The sequence below is a fragment of the Spermophilus citellus genome (assembly GCF_964194105.1).
Source record: "Spermophilus citellus genome assembly, chromosome: 16".
NCBI lineage: Eukaryota > Metazoa > Chordata > Mammalia > Rodentia > Sciuridae > Spermophilus > Spermophilus citellus.
In genome coordinates this window covers 80,822,005-80,838,749 of record NC_138196.1, presented here as the reverse complement: position 1 = coordinate 80,838,749, position 16,745 = coordinate 80,822,005, and the positions used below count along the sequence as shown (strand labels likewise).

General features: G+C 57.2%; 1 protein-coding gene across 1 annotated transcript; it reads left to right on the top strand.

Moving 5' to 3' along the window:
• Window positions 1-3,125: 3,125 nt before the first annotated feature.
• On the top strand, window positions 3,126-14,865 carry RP1L1 (RP1 like 1; the record flags this gene model as incomplete). The annotated part of the gene is made up of 3 exons (XM_081269309.1): window positions 3,126-3,716; window positions 8,248-8,389; window positions 9,893-14,865. 3 exons carry the CDS (start codon window positions 3,126-3,128, stop codon window positions 14,863-14,865), a joined length of 5,706 nt encoding a protein of 1,901 aa, XP_081125435.1.
• Window positions 14,866-16,745: the final 1,880 nt, after the last annotated feature.

Below are 16,745 nucleotides of genomic sequence, written 5' to 3'. Positions count from 1 at the left end.
TTCAGGTCCTTAAAGTGAAGGGAGCCAGACGCCTTGGGGCACGCCTGAAATCCCAGTGGCTCTGGAGGCTGAGGCAGGAGGATCACAAGTTCAAAGCCAGCCTCAGCAACAGCAAGGTGCTAAGGAATTCAGTGAGACCCTGTCTCTAAATAAAATACAAAATAGGGATGGAGATGTGGCTCAGTGGCTAAATGCTCCTGAGTTCAATCCCTGGTACCCCCCTCCAAAAAAAAAAAAAAAAAAAGTGAAAGTGAAGGGGAGTTTTGGCTCCTGTTCCTGGGAAGTTCACATGTAGGGTTGGTGCGCTTTGCTGCAGGTCTGCACCGAGTCTATTCAGTGGATCTGACTCTTGGGAACCTCAGACCTTCCCCCACCATCCCACCACCCACCCACCCCAGGCAGGCAGTGGTGGTGCCAAGGCCGTATCTGTGTGTCGAGCCTGTCCTAGCCTCTTCCACATTGTCCTGCAGTCCTCTCTGGAGCCTCCACGTGACCTCTTCCTAGAGGCCTCCCCAACTCACCTTCTCCCTGCTTTCTAACATGCCCTGCGTGTGGGGTCTGGATTGTTACAGTAGTGTGCATGAGCGTGTCCACTGTCACACTAGAATGTGGGGATGCTGCAGATGAAGCCATATCTTGTGGGTCACTCCTGTGACCCAGGGTAGAAGCTGAAGCTCAGTAGATACCTCATTGGCTGCGTGTGAGTGAATGACCACGTAACCCACAAGGCAGGTGGTCTCAGGGTGGAGGACTTGATTCCGTAAGCCTCTTCAGAGAGGAAAACCTTCCCCATTTGGTCTCCTGTCCCCTGGCTGCAAGAGAAGGCTGTACTTGCAGGTGACTCTGCAGGGACTAGGCTGTGCCTGTCTCTGTGTTGATGAGGCTGGAGGTCAGTGCCACCTCTGCCTGCCACCCGCAGTGTGTTGCTCGCGCATGCACAACCTCCCCAGGCCGGGGCCACCAGCCAGCCCTGCTCCTCCAGGCCTCCTGGGCCTGAAATCCCCTCTGAACACGTGTGCTTCTAAGTACATGGTGACCTGTGTGTGCATGTGTGTGTGGGGATAGGTATGAGTGTGCATGGCTGTGAGTGTGTGCAAGTGTGGATGGAGTCACCTCCATCCACATCCATGAGTGTGTGCCTGTGGGAGGAGTGAGTGTGTGTGAGTGAGTGTGGATGGGTGCGAGTGTGTAAGTCACACAAGTGCAGGCACATTGATCAGGAGGGCAGACAGGACTGCCCTCCACTCCTCAGGCTGCATGCTTGGTCACCTCTGTAGGGCACCCCAGCTGCTCTCAGCCTGATCTTGGCATTTAGGATCCCTTAGCTCACATGTCTCTTTTTATTCCCAAAATCCAGTTGAAGATCAGAAATTCCAGCTGGGAGAGAGATTATGCTCTAAAAGAATGCCAGAGGACAGGGTGGCTGGGACCTGGAGCGTCGAGGCCCACGGAGGGCCTTGGCCTCAGCCCCAGGCCAGCTCTGCCCTTGGATGCTCAGCAGAGCTGCTGTCCCCGAGGTCTCAGTCCAGGACCTCTGTGCAAGGCAGGGGTGGGCAGCAGGAGAAGTCCTGGCATCCTGGGGGACACGGTGGTGTTAGGGGACACAGCCTGCTGGAGGACATGATGATGCTGGGTGACATGATGGCATTTGGGACACTGTCATGCTTCCTTTCCCTCTGGGTCCCTTAGGAAGGGCCAAGAAGGATGCTCACAGTCACAAATAGAAGTGAAATCAAGTGGGAAGAAAAGCTGTCCCTGAGGGCTAATCCTCGAGGCACCTGATCAGCTGCAGGGACGTGAGGAGGCCTAGACAGAGCAGCTTGCAGGGATCAGTGGGGACACAGGAGGTGGAGGAAGCTAATTATAGAGCCGTGCCAGAGATGAGGGAGGGCTGCCAGGGGCCAGCTTGCCCATAGGGGCTCTCAGTGTGCATTTCCCGGGCCCCATCCTGGGCCAGCGCAGGGGTGAGTGCTGGGAAGAAGGCAGGTCCTGCCAAGGTGGAGTGGAACAGAGGGGTGCAGCTGGGAACGAGGACCTGCTGGGGGTTCCTAGGTGTGGGGGCCCAGGAGGGCTCACCCCATGGTGGGGCGCTAAAGGGTGGGCCACACAGAAGAACCCTGGGGTTGGAAGGAAACAAGGGGGCTGGGGGAGGTGGGCCCGTGGGAGAAGCCCTTGAAGTTGGGCAAGGCCTGGCCCTTTTCTGTAGATCCTGGGGAACCAGGAAGCTGGGTTTCAGGACAGCCTGGCTGCAGGTGCATGGAGCAGAGCACTGTGACCTGGGACAGGAGAGGCGTGCGGAAGGCTTTCTCAAGAGTCCTGTGTGAGGCACTGGGCTCCCCTGCCAGGGTGTGACGGGGCAGGGATGGCCTTGACCCTACACGGCTGGCCTGGCCTCTCTCCTTCCCAGTGGGCTGGGAAGTTCACCCCCAGGCCTCATCGGGCAGGTGCCAGGACTTGGTGGAGTGAGAGGCGGCAAGTGGCACTCTCCAGGGAGGGACACGCAGGGCTCCGAGGGTGCTTCTCTTGGGGTCGCAGAAAGAGCTCCAGGGCCCCTTGTCTACGCCACTGTCCCGAGGGACTGTCCCAGCACCTTCTGCTCCAGCCCTCCCACCTTGCAGCTGGACAGGGTCCAGGGAGGTGGGGTTCCAGGCCACAGGAGAGGGGGATGCCAGCTGGTCCCTGACTCCTCGCCCCGAGATCTTACTCTGTTTTAAGACCGCCGCTCTGTTTGCCCACCTCTTTAGAAGACAGACCACTAACCTGTTCAAAGTCCAGGGCTGGCAGAAGGGGGTGGAAAGGCTGCAAGAGGAAGGAAGGGAACAGAGACTTGGCACTCGCTCCAGGCCGGGTGCCGTGTCTGCATCAACTCAAGTTCACCATCGCGTTGCGCGAAACCGGAGCTGCAGTCACAGTAGGGGTGTCATTCCCCCCGGGCCACATGGGTGACCTGTCCAATGCCAAACCTTTGCCCTTTTGCCCAACCTGAAGGGGTTAGTCATCTCTGCCCGGTGGGGTGCCCAGTCTGGAGTGGGTAGGAAGCCCCTCGATAAAGAAGAGGAGACACAGACAACAAAATCCCTGACTCCCTCTACCTTTGCCATTCCAGCTGTCTGGGCCTCCGCGTCATGAGCAGCTCTCCAAGGGACACCCAGGGCCCAAGTCACCGGCAGTGCCTCCTGCCCTCTGTCACCCACGTCCCACCAGCCAAGAAGATAACCTTCCTCAAGCGCGGGGATGCGCGGTTCGCAGGAGTTCGCCTGGCTGTGCACCGGCGCAGCTTCAAGACCTTCAGTGCCCTGATGGACGAGCTCTCCCAGCGCGTGCCTCTCTCCTTTGGGGTGCGCTCCGTCACCACACCCCGGGGCCTGCATGGCCTCAGTGCCCTGGAGCAGCTACAAGATGGGGGCTGCTACCTTTGCTCGGATAGAAAGCCCCCCAAGACCCCCAGTGGGCCGGGCCAGCTGCGGGGGAGGAGCCCCTCTGCTCTGCAGTCCCAGGACTTGGACGGCGGGCGTGAGGTGCCAGGAACATCCTCTTCCTGGAAAGGACCTAGAGCCCCAAGGAGGATAACGCTGGTTAAGAACAGGGACCCCAGGTTGCAGGAGACGGTGGTTCTCAGCCACAGGAACACCAGGAGCCTGGCGGCCTTTCTCAGCAAAGCCTCGGATCTCCTGCGCTTCCCCGTGAGGCAGATATACACCACCAGTGGGAAGAAGGTAGGCTGTCGGGCCATACTTCCTTAACAAGGCCTCCGGACCTCAGGTCAGAGCCCAGATGGGACGGGAGGCTCCTCCTGACCAGCTCTACGCTACCCACAGATGGACAGCGGGAAGGCTCCGGCCAGGCCGCTGATGGAGCAGGAACTGCTCCCACATCTCCAGAGCCTACTCGCCGAGCACTTGGCAAGAGCCAGGCTCCTGCTTGGCACATTCTTTATTTTCTTCCCCAGTCCTCTCAGCAGCCTCCTTCCAGGAGAGTTCAGAGCCATCAAAATCATGTTTATATTCTCTCCTGAAGTCACCCCATACTGTACCCCTGTTTCGAATTCAACCACAACCCACATGGCATCCTTTATGTTAAGGTCTATTGAAGTCCATGCCCATCAAAATACCTTACTTAAAGTGGTGTTAAGAATTTGATAGCGAAAAGTAGGAAATTGGTTAATATAGATAGACCTAATATGGTTACTTGGCAGAGGTGGGGAGGAGATTGGCTTTGTCTCACGAGGCTGTTGTTGGTATTTAAAATCCCCTCCACTCCCCATCCTTGCTCCTTCTGCTCCCACCAGGGCCTACTTGGCAGAGGGAGCCACGCTCTGAGGCTGAGCCTTGGAGCTCCTGCCGGACGCGGCTGCCGCGGCTGTGTTGACTTCTCTCCCTGCCGGGGCAGCCAGACAGGCACCCCAACAGATTCTGTGTAACGGCGACCCACTTGCCCTTGACGATAACCACCCACCGCACCCCACACGGGAGCCCTCTAGTTGCCTGTCGGCTCATCGTCATGGGCAACTCCACACACCCAGGTGGCGGTCTCCACTTTCAGCTCATGGAGCCGCCATGTGACTCCAGGGGGGATTCTCCTGGGTCCTGGGGCCTCCCAGCCAGCAGATGCCCAAGTTGCTGGGATGGGAGCAAAATGTTTGCAGCCACAGGTGCAAAGAAGGGCACCTGATTCACAGGTGTACCAGGGCGGGGAGCCACTCTCACTTCCGGCCCGTAGTCCCCAGGTGTCTGCAGTTGGCTCTTGAAGCACTTGTCAACATCCTGTAAGGTAATAGTCAAGGGACGCTTCCTAGCTGTCTCCCAAATGGAGTCTTCCAGAAACTGTCCTGCTGTTCCCATGCTGCAGGTGCTCTGGGGCGGTGGCATATACCACCTGCCACACGGTGAATTCCACAGGGTGAAGCCCCTGTCCAAGTCTTTACTATAAAATCAGTTCTTTGGGAAGAAGTTTTCAAGAAGTCCACAGAAAGGGATACTGGAAGAATGATGGACAAGACACAAAACCTATCCAAAATAAGTGTCCATCTCAGTGATGACACGTGGCTGGCCATCTCCTAGACAGGAGCCCAGTGTCCTTAGCTCCCCACCAGGTGGCTGGCTGAGTCCCTCGGGGTACGATGCAGAGCATGAGGTTAGCCTGGGTCTCTGCTCCTGGCAGACCCAGCCCTGAGAGAATGTGGCAGCCAGATCTATGTGGACCAAGTGGAGCTGGCATCCTCTTTTGTGTGACTCAGCCACTCTGTGCAGGAGCTGACGGAGCATGCCTGGGGAGCTGAAGAAGGAGGGTGCCGGGCTCCACTGTGCAGGTCAACTTGTCCACGAGATGATCATCGCTCTTTGATGAACAAGCAGGACACCATGTTCTCTCCCTCTGGGCGGATCCTGAGAGATTCTTTCACAGATCCTTCTCTGCATTCCTCACCACCAGTTTTCCAGTCCTGATCCTCCCAAGTCCCTGATTGTCAGATTATATGGCCAACCACTGCCCATAAGTGGCAGAGAGCCTCTTGCCATTTCTCCTTCCAGGAAGATAGTCAACCAAATCACAGAGTCCCCTGCCTTTCCTTCCTCGTTGTCCTTCGTGAGGCTGCGCGGGTCTGTAATGCGGCCACACCACCTCCAGCCAGGTTGCCATATTCTGGGACCCAGAACCCAACCTGTTCTTCAGTGAACTGGTCCTAGGGAATTCCCCAGGAAGCCCCAGGTGTGTGCTGAGGGGGAGGCAGCTTTGCCACAGGTGAACTGCGAGTGGGAGCCACCTGCCCAAGCAACCTGGTCATGCCTCCATTCACTCTTCTTGAGCCTGACCTGGAATGTGTCTTTCTCCTGGTGAAGGAGCGCTGCCCCAACATCGGCTCTGCAGCTCCATGGGCTGCCTGGCCCTGGTCAGCTGTGTTCCAGCAGAATCAGTTTCTGCATCTGAGTTTTGGCTACAAGAGAAGAGAGATTCCTTGGCAGTGGTTGTGGAAGCTCCCAAGCCCTCGCGCTGTCCTCAGAGGAGGGTTTAGAGGTGGAGCTGCCAATTCTGAGGCTCGAGGCAGCATGCCCCCTGCTCAGTCCTGCTTAGTCTCCTGATGGGTCTGTTGTGGCAGCCAGGGCAGCCACAGTCCTGCTGTCAGTACACCACTTCTACCACTCAAGGTCACCACTTAAGTACCTACTTTGTCACTGTGTGCCAAGGGCTACCATGTCCCCTTGTCACCAGTTTATCATCACCTTCGAATCCAACCAGCCCAGATAACTAACCCCAGATTCTCTTCCTGAGGGCCTAGTCCCACGAACACCTCTGATAACACACTCTGTCAGCTGTGGCTCGGTATCTTACGTAGGGAGGAGTTCTGCACAGAAGAGTCACTGAAAGGCTGGAGGAGCCCAGGCTGCATTCCTGGAGAAGATTCCAGAATATCACCAAACTGATCTCTAACAGTCTGCATAATGGACCATTGGGCGACTGTCACTGGGATGACTGGGTTCAGTGTTACCCCTCCGTCTCTGGGGCCCAGCCTGGAGAAGGTGATCAGTGTCACAGTTGTCTGTCGATGCTCAGGAGTTGGTGAGTGGGCACTGAAATAATGAGTGTCACTTTTGCCATCTTTCGGCTCAGCCTCTCTGTGCCTATTGCTTGCCGGCAAGTCAAAAGGTGAAAGAAGGTGATCTCTGCTTTGCTGCCATGTTCCCTGTCTTGGGCATCCAGTGAGAGGGACCGATTCATGTGGAGAACCCTAGCTGCACGGGAGATCTGGAAATGGCTCCCAGCTTCTTGAGCATTCTGAGAAGCAGCCCAGAGAGGGTGTTTCAGAGATGGCCTGGTCCAGAGCCCAGCCTCTACCACACACACCCAGGGACAGCTAATGTTATTATCCCCTTTGGATAGAAAAGGAAAACGAGGCACAGAGGCTAAGTAATTTGTTTGTAGTTGCGCAGCTGTCAAAGGGCAGCACCGGCGTCCGTGGTTTCAAAGTCATAATGCAAAATGCTCTTGAATCATTGAGGACTTACTACGTCCTAGCATGTGCCACTTACAGAGACCACGAAAAATAGGTCCCTACCTTGGGTACCTTGGGTTAGCTCACACTCTGGAGGGTTTAGTGAGGGAGAGAACAGACTCAAAATACGTGAAAGAGATATTAGGATATGTTCAGCAGACTCCCGGCAGAGCTGTTAGCATTTCTGTAGACACCCCAGGGAAGGCTGTCATGACTTCACTTTGGGGTCCTCTGCTGGATGAGCTCCTGATAATGCCCTTTTGTTACAGACTCTAGATTCCACTCGCCCCCAGGGGTGAAAGCACCATTCAGATCTCAGTTGTCTGCTCTCCTGGAGAGTGTTTTCCTAGGTGTGAGGCTCCATCTATAAGCTGAAAGGCCTGGCTCCTGTTTGTAGTTTTGAGATGGACTAGAAATCTAAATCCAAGAAGAAATGCACCTAGAAGTTGAAAACACACGTCTAATTAACTGGGCTGAACCATCTGGAGTATAAGAAATTGGTGTCATTTGGGGGGAGACTAAGAGTTCTCTGCCATTTCCTTGCTAGTGAGAGTAAACTCTTCTAATTAGAGAAAATGAAAAAGAACACATTCTGCACTTTAAAGATGAAACAAGCCCCCTGACACAGCTAGTGCTGGCAGCAAGAGTGCAAACACTCAGGGGTGCAGGGCCCTCTGGGCCAGGTGAGGTTGTTTTCTAAAGCGGAGGCTGTTTCCAGCCTGCTCAGCTCTGACCCAGGCGTGGGCGGGGCACGCTGTGGTTGGTGCTGGGCCCAGTGGGGGTTAGGAGCCTGGACACCATTGCAGGACGGAGGCAGCGAGGGCTCCTCCACTACTTGGGCACAGGCAGAGGCAATGGGCTTGGATTACCCTAGAAAACTCAGGTCAGACACCAGAGAGGACTCTGCTTGGGAAAACGGGGGGATGTCGAGTCCAGGCTCTACTTGGGGCTGGAGGGCTTTCTGCCGCAGCCGCGTTAGGAAACACATTCTGGAGGGTGGACATGTGGGCAGGGTAGAAGCCTGAGGGCTCCGACCTTCTTTCCTTCCAAAGCAGGCTCACACCTGGTGGAGGGAGAGCTAGAGTGGAGGCCACGTGGGAGGAACCAGTGCTGGTCAGCAGGGAGCGTCTGGGGGTGGCAGGTGCTGCTCCGGTGTGATGTGAAATGTCAGGAAGGGCTGAAAGGCTGATCCTTCCCCCTTGTGCCCCCCGAGCAGGGGGTCTCTGCATCGAGGTCTCTGCTCACGCTGTCCTCTGCAGGTGGACTCTCTGCAGGCCCTGCTGCGCGGCCCCTCCATGCTGGTGTGTGCTGGGAACGAGGCCTTCAGACCTCCAGCTCTGGAAAGCGCCCAGAAAAACAAGACTGAGACTTTATCTGGGATGACTTCAAGGAACAAACACAGTGAGTTTGCTTTAGGCTCCAATCTGATTTGCACTGCGTGGTGGGCTGGCAGGGCTGGGCAGCTACCTCTAGGCACCTGGCCTCAGTTCTGAGGTGTTCCAGCCATGTGGAGGGTCTCTCCTGTGTCTTTCTCCTCCTCATAATCGCCAACCTTAACTGGGCTGAGCATTTTATGGGGATGGGAGAAGGCAGCATGAGGTATTTAAAGAAACGGGAATTAGGAAATCTTGAGCTGGAAGTTTCTAGGGTCTAAAGAACTTGCGGAGGGACACAGTGGGCCTGGCCTCACGGAGGCAAAGGGCCTGGTGTGTGCAGATACTCGAATCCTCTGAGAGCCCTGGCTGTCTTAGGCAGCGGGCGGCTGCAGCGGGGCCACTAGCACTGAAAAACCCTGACCAGAGGTCACACGCCTGCACTGGTCACGGCCGAGGCTCCGTTATCAAACATCACACCACTTAAAAGGCATGATGAATAGAGGTGAATAAAAAATCAAACCAAAATGACTGGTATGATGACGAGCAAACCTTAGCAAGTAAGCTAAGGAAACACCCACCCTGGTGCCATGCTTGGGCCAGAGGCACAAGGCATCAGCCCAGGCCCCTCTCAGAGGAGCCCTGGGCTTCCCTGATGTGCCCAGATGTGCTCACAGGGTCTGCCAGGCTGGCCATGGGCTCAGCCTCTGCCCGCCCTGCCCAGTCACCATGCCTAGCTCAGGAGATGAGAGGAAAAACCCCTCAGTGGCCCATTCTTCCCGGGGCCACTTTCTATCCTCACTGGCTCCTTCTTGTTTTCCTGGACGGGGTAAAGGCTGGGTGACCAGGGCCTGAGAGTGTGCATCGGGACCCTTCCTGGCCGTCATTTATCAGCCCAAGAGCTCGATAAGGGTGAAATCAATCACCACAAGTAATCGTGAGCCTTTTCCAGTGTGAGTCGGGTTGCCGGCAGCAGTGTGCTGAGGTGCCTCCTGGCCTGCAGCTGAGGAGCCCGGCACTGACCCCTGCAGCCCTGCTGGCTCCGTATTGGTAGCTTTAGATGCATGGCTAGCCACACGCACATCCTCAAAGCAAGCCTCTCGGACCTGTGCAGTTCTGCTTCTCTCACAGTTCAGGAAAGAGTTCTGCCCAAAGCCACCCAGCTGGTGGCCAGGAGCATGGAAGATGGACTCCTGGTGGTGGGTGCATCAGGGTTGCCGCTCAGGGAGGCTTTCTCTTGGGAAGTCCTGGCCTTTGCCTGGCTCAGGCAGCCCCCTCATGCTGACCACCCCCCTCTCTGGACTCCTCATGAGTCCAGCTCATGACTTCTCATGCTGCTGCCCCTCCTCTAGGGACCCTCTAGTGGTCCAACAGGCCACTGGGACCCTTCTCTGACGTTCTCCCTGCCGGGCTCTGCAGGCCCCTGTGGGCAGTCTGACTCCCTTCGTGCAGTGGGGAGGTGGCGGGTGCCCTCCGCGTTGTCCCCGCTGGCTCACTGCCCTCTCTCCTCTTACTCTCCACTGCACGCCAGGTTGCTGGGGGCCCAAGGCCAAGCAGAGCGTGATCCATTTGAGGTCCACGGCCAGCAGCAGACCGCCACAGTTCTCCGTGTCTGGTCTCAGAGACCCCTCAGCATCCTTGCATGGTGCCCCCCACAGGCACCCTCAGGACACATCTGGCCCGCTGCTGGCTGGTGACAACGTGGAGAAGAAGGTCTGCATGAACGAGGACGGCAGCCTGTCTGTGGAGATGAAGGTCCGCCTGCACCTCCTGGGCGAGGAGACGCTGCTGTGGTCCCACAGGGCAGGAAGGACCGGCACCCTCACGGCAGCCAGCGGGGAGGGCCCCGTCCTGGGGGAGGGGAGCCCCCTCTGCTGCCGATGGGGGGGCCACCCATGGGGCTTCTCAGAGTCAGGGGCACAGAGACCGGGTCCCTGCGAGGCAGGACATCAGGGAGCATTTGATGAAGGCCAGCAGCCACAGCCGAGCTTCGAGATCTGGAGGAACCCCCTGTATGTCCCCCAGGGTGAAGGGTCGGCTCCTTGGAGGAGGTCAGGGCTGGCCCAGCTCTCTCAATGCAGGGGCCGCTGGAGTAGAGGGGCCAGGAATAGGGAAAGACGAAGCAGGGACAGCGTCAGCCCTTCCTCTAGTGCCGGACATGGGGAAGGCTCCGAGCCAGACTCCTGCAGCCCCAGGACCCCCGAGGGTGGCGTGGGCAGTGACAGCCCGTGTCCAGCCTCCACAGCTGCTTCCCAGTGCGGAGATGAGAGGGAGGCTGGTGAGGGCTCCTGCCCAGGGGAAGCAGAGCTGGGTGGCCAAGGACAGCATGGCTGCCCGGGACCAAGGATCCCAGGTGCAAAGGGAGCCCTTTCTGACTCCTTGGCCAGTACCGGGCCTTGTGAGGAGACCAGCAAGTGGGATGGCCAGCGTGAGGGCTGCCTGAGCCCAGTGAGGGTCAGGAATTCCCGGGAGAAGGGCTCCCAGGGCAGTAGCACTGATGCTCCCACCAGGAGTCTCTCACCTCTGAGCATTGGGGACTCGCAAGCAGAGCAGTGTGAACAGGGCGCCACACAGCAGCAGGCTACGGAGGGACCCGTGGCGGGGCCACCGCTGGCTCTAGGCCGTTCCCACTCTTGGGATGCAGAGGGAGGCTGTCCCCGGCTTCTCACTCACGCCCCTGCCCAGCTGGGGAGGAGGAAGCGGCAGAGCCCATCTAGCGCAGTGTCCTCACCTGGTACTGCCGGCGTGGTCCAGAGAGGCCGTGCCAGGCGGTGTCACCACTGCAGGGACACCCACTGCCTGCCAGACTCCCCCACAGCCCTACAGATGCCCAGGACTGGCCCAGGTGGTCCAGGGCCACAGCTTTCTCAGAACTCATCCAGCACCAGAAAACAGGCCTCCAGGGACCTAGGACCCTCCGTCCCTGGCTCTCTGGATTCCCAGGACCTACCAGAGGCCAGCAGTGCCAGCACCACACTCCTGAGTAACTCAGACTGTGCTGCCGAACTGGCGGGGGACACCGAGGGCAAGGCGTGCTCCCCAGAGTCCCTGAAAGGGGGTGGCAGTCTGGGGGACCAGGCAGAGGACACCCTAGAGCCCTCCTTGCCCTTGGCTCTGCCAGTTGGATGTCCCGAGGGAGAAGAGCCAGGAGCCCACAAAAGCTGCTGCTGCCCACAGATGGGGTCCTCCCCTGTCCAGGGGAGCCCCAGTGATCCAGCGCAGGCTGCCTGGGGGCCCTTCTCTGAAGCCTGCTGGGTGTGCCGGGGCTACTGCCCGACTCCTCCCAGGGGCCGGCCCTGCGCCAGGAAGCACCCGACAAGTAGCAGTAGCATCAGCAGTGACCACCAAAGGGCTGACGACAGGGGGCCCAGCAGGAGCAGGCTGGGGGATGAAAAACTCCAGGTGGAGAGCAGGCTGTCCCCTGGCCCTGAGTCAGGGACCGTGGGGGCAACAGTCATGGTGGCAGGCGGGACCAGCCCTGGTTCTGGGCCCCAGCGTGTATTGCTGGGGACCAGCTCTGGCAATGGGGGTGGACTTGAGGAGCCTCAGGAAGATGGCACCGTGACGCCCAATGATCTGCCCCACTCCTCGCCGGACGCCATGGTCCGAGAATGGCTGGACAACATCCCAGAAGAGCCCCTGCACGTGAGGCATGAGATGGTGGCCGAGGCCACAGGTGTGGTCAGCACCATCCCAGAAGGCCCCCGGGAGGACCCTGAGGGGGATCACTCTTTGAGCAGCACTGGGGAACAGGCTCAGGCTGGACGGCAGGCCCTGGAAGGGGGTACCCATGAGCCAGACAGAACCCCTCCAGGAACCGGTGACGCGGGCTCCAAGCCAGGAGACGGTTCTCATCAAGGTACAGCTCCGGGCCAGGCATCCAAGGCTGCTTCGGAGGCTGGAGTGGGAGAAGGGGCTACTGTGGGCCCTGGCATGAGCCCGAGTGTCCTTCCGGGCAGAGATTCTGCCTCCATGCAGATCATGAAGGCCCTGATGGGCTCCAAGCACGGCCGACCCAGCAGCCTGCCAGAGGTGTCTAGTGCTGAGGCCAGGCGGCTCCGCCGCTTGGCGGGTGACCTCATTGCCTGTCTCGCCCAGCTCCACTTCTTTGATGAGGATCTTGGGTCTCCTGCTGGCAAAGTGAGACCTACACACTCAGCGCGCTACCAGGAGCTGCTGAACATCTCCCAGACCCTGTGGCCAGGGTGTGGCCTCGGGCGAGGCATGCTGGACTTGAGCCTTGGGGACCTCACTTCACTACAGGCCCCGCCGGTGACGGACAATTTCACACCCACCTCCTCCTCGGGTGTGGACGTCAGCAGTGGCTCCGGAGGCTCCGGGGAGGGTAGCGTGCCCTGTGCCACGCATGGTGCCCAGGTCCCCGAGAGGACGGAGCTGCCCCTGGAAACCTCCCAGAGGTCTGATTCCAGAACTTCGGGGCACCTCGAGGACCCGGGAACCCCGCAGCCAAGTGGTCTCCCAGCTTCTCCCAGCTCCCAGGTGTGCGCCTGTGCCACCAGCAGGGAAGGAGGAGGCGGCCCCGGGGAGCAGATGCTGGGCGATGGCCTGGAGCCATCAGGCAACAGCCCCGAAGGGTTTGTTGGAAACATGCTGCAGGAAGCGGAGGCCCAATCAGAAGAAACAGAAGAGACAGAAAGCCCCCCAGAAGAGGGCGTCGAGGAGGCGGGGCTCCTAGGAGAAGCGGGAGTCAGCGGGGAGGAGTCGCCAGGTGGGGAGGGCACGCTGGGAGACCCGGGGGTGCCAGAAGAGGAAGCAGGAGGGGACTCTGCTTCTGCAGGGCTGTGTCCCCCAGGAAGCGCAGAGGAACCCGCAGAATGCCCTCCTCGTCCTCGCAGTGAGAGGGACTCCAATGCCAGTGAGAGTCAGACTGGCCCCACATCAAAGTCCAGCTTGGAAGAGCTGTCCAGAGCAGATGCGCTGGGCTGTGAGCAAGCCCCGGCCAGGTTCACCCCAGGGACTGGGGAGTCCAGTGCATCTGCGGCCCACAGAGTGTTTCTGGAGCCTGACCCTGTCTGGGTGTCCAAGTTGCTGAGAAAGATAGAGAAGGCCTTCATGAAGCACTTGGCTACTGCCACTGCCGAGCTCCGCGCCCGCTGGGACCTGCAGGACGACCCCCTGCTGGACCAGATGGTGGCCGAGCTGGAGCAGGACATGGGCCTCCGGCTCCAAGAAAGCACTAACAAAGAGCTCCAGAAGATAGAGAGCCGGACTGGGAGGATGGCCCTGGGGCCACCCAGGGAGGTCATCAGGGGACAAGCGTCCCTGCAAACGGAGCAGCGCAGGCGTCGCCTCCAGGGTCTGCACAACCTCTTGGCCTTTTCTGAGCAGACCTATGCCCGGGCCCTCCACTCCCTCACCCTGGAGGACCGGCCCATCCTCCACGAAGCCCTAGGGGACCTGCCATGTGGGGAGACTGAGGAAGACGAGTTCTGTCCCTGTGAGGCCTGCATTAGGAAGAAAGTGGCCCCTGTGCCTCCAAAGGACACCCCAGGGGCCTCCAGTGCACCTATCAAAAAGGCCTTTGACCTACAGCAAATTCTGCAGAATCTGCAGAAGAAGAAAGAAGGGGGTACTGATGGAGAGGCGGAGGAGAGGGCCCCCGAGGGGACAGGGACAGAGCTGCCTCGGGACATCCCCGCAAGAGCCGGGTCTGTCCAGGGAGCTGATGGAAGTCAGGACCTGGGACCCACAGTGGGCAAGGAGAGTGAGGGTGAGGGGAGCCAGAGGCCCAGCAGAGACCAAGACGCTCAGCTAGAGGAGGCCGAGGAGGCTGGTTACCAGGAGAAGGCGGGGGACACAGAGGCCGGGAGAGCCCACAGCCGCCATGGCAGCACTGCGGAGGAGGCCGAGCAGCTGGAGCAGGCTGAGACTGAGAAGGAAGGAGCCATGGGTGAGCACTCTGGGGAGGGGGACGCCTCGGAGGCCGTAGGAGGACCTGGTGACGGTGTCGATGCCATAGAGGCCCAGGAAGCTGGAGGAGGCAGGCGGCTGGAGTCCACGGGAGGAAGTCAAGGTGAGGAAGAAGGTGGCCCTCTAGCTAGCCCAGGACAGGGACTGAGAAGGGAGGCTTCTGAAAACAGCATCACAGACCAAGAGGTGACCCCACCGTCACCTGCCCCAAGTGAGGACACCCCTCACCCAGGGCCAGACCCCCAAACCCATGACTGCTCCTCCAGAACCTTCACCCTGGGCAACTGCTCCCTGGTCTCCCAGAAAGGCTCAGAGGAGGTTCAAGCCAGCGGAGACCCGGGGGACGCTGGGGCCGAGTCAGAGCCACTTGCACAGGAAAAAGTCACCTCCATGTATCCAGAGAGTTCCACTTCTGAGCATGAGGAGCCCCCTTCAGACCCAGAGACTCTAGAGCAGGGGTCAGGCAGAGACCGTGGCGAAGGCAATGAGAAGGCCCCCCAAAGCTCCCCGAGTGCCCCGGCGGGTGCGGGGCCAGGGGCAGATGGCTTCCACCAAGAAGACCTGGACTTCTAGGCATGAAGCGGCAAGACGGCCTGAGAGTGGGCGCTGCTTTTATTCATCTTTTATCCTTAACCCTGAGCACGGCTCAGGCCTCAGGGGACTAAAAGGATCATGGGCAAAGATGGAGACTCAACAAGGAGGCAGCCTGGCCACACTGTCCCTGAGGTCTGCACTGAGGCTTCAGAGAGGAGCCCGGCCACACAGGGCGCAAGGAAGGCTTACCTGCTGCCCCTCTATTATCGGAGGCCCGGTTGTCTGCAGGGCCCAGAGGACGGCGCAGGCTGGAAATGTGCCAGGGTTTCGGTTGGCTTTCTGCTAGCCAGTGCTGCTGGGTCCCTTTCCCCATCGATCCCCCGTTAATTTTCTCCTTGGTCTCTCCTGGCACTAACCTTATTTGACTTTGAGAGGCTTTTTATTTTTCATAGTCTTGAATGTATTTGATGACTGCAGATGTAAATATTTGGGGAAAGCAGATAAATTTAGGGCATTGGATAAAGTTTGTTCTTAGCCCCAAAGTCCAAGTGTTTTTTCTTAATTCATATATTTTGTAAAAAAAAAAAAAAAAAAAAACCAGGAAGAAGTTCTTACTCCTGATCCCATCAACCAGAGGCAGCTTCTGTCAGTGGCTGGATATATCCCTTCTCATGTTTCCCAAGCATGTGTAGCTGAGATTGTTCTTCGTATAACATTTATATGCTGCTTTTAAAAAAAAGAAAAGGTAAGGTATGAATTTCCCTATTTGTCTCAAACATTGCATAAACCTACTTTTACACCTGAAAACCAGTGCATTGTGAGAACATGAAGTACCTCATCTTTACCTACTGATGTCCAATTTGGCTTCCATTATTATTTTCTTACAATATTTTTTTTCTGAGCTTCTGAGGCTTTCTTTAGGATAATCCCGAGCATAAAATCACTGGGCCAAATGATATCAATATTTCTAGGCTCTTGGAATACTTTAACCCAACTATTTTTCCAACAGTGGGTATATCACTGGCCTGGCGTGTGGTCATCAGGGTTGGCAGTGCCATTACAAATAAGAAGTCATTTGCTATTTTTATAGGCAAAGGCAATACTTCATTTTAATGGGGTACTATTTTAGATATACTTGATTACTAATAAAATAAAAAGCTTTAGGTTTAAAAATGTTTGTATATAGATTTTATGTGTATGCCTTTTACCTATTTTTCTATTGATGTTCTAGCCCCCCCTTTTTAAAATTTAATCACATGTACCCATCATCATTTTTTTTAAATTTACTTATTATTTTTGCGATTTAAAAAAAATGCCCTCTGTCCTCTTCTTCCATAGCAGGCCTTGGGCTGGGTCCTCTCTACGTAGGGAGCTCAGATGGGGCCCAATTTCTTTGACTAGTTCTCAACTGCTTCCATGTTCATAAGGACCATTTTTTGGTATCCAGATTCACAAAAAAAGGACATCTATGACATAGGAACAGGGTTTAGTCACTGATTTTTTAAACGTATCCACCAAAAGCAAAGATCTATGTGTGCTGTCTGTAGTCACCTACTCTGCAGACGGAGGAGATGTCTCAATAAAATGTGGCATGTTTTAAAATTTCTATGCAGGTGATTCCTTAAGGTTTTTGCAGTAAATAAAGACATAGCATGTGTCTACACACACATGAGTATTTATGTGTCTGGAGGGTGGAGTATTGAGCTGGTTTTCCAACAATCAATCAACATCGACTGACAGTGATACTGGCTGAGGGGCTGGTGGAGACCAGGGCCAGCCATCAGGCAGAGTGAAGCAGCAGCACCTTCTTAGATGGCCCAGTGGGACAGATGGCAGAGTGAGCTTGTCTGGATATGGTGATGTGCACAGCTGACCAGCTCTTGTCACTGTGAGTTGGCATGAAGCATCCAGCAGGCACC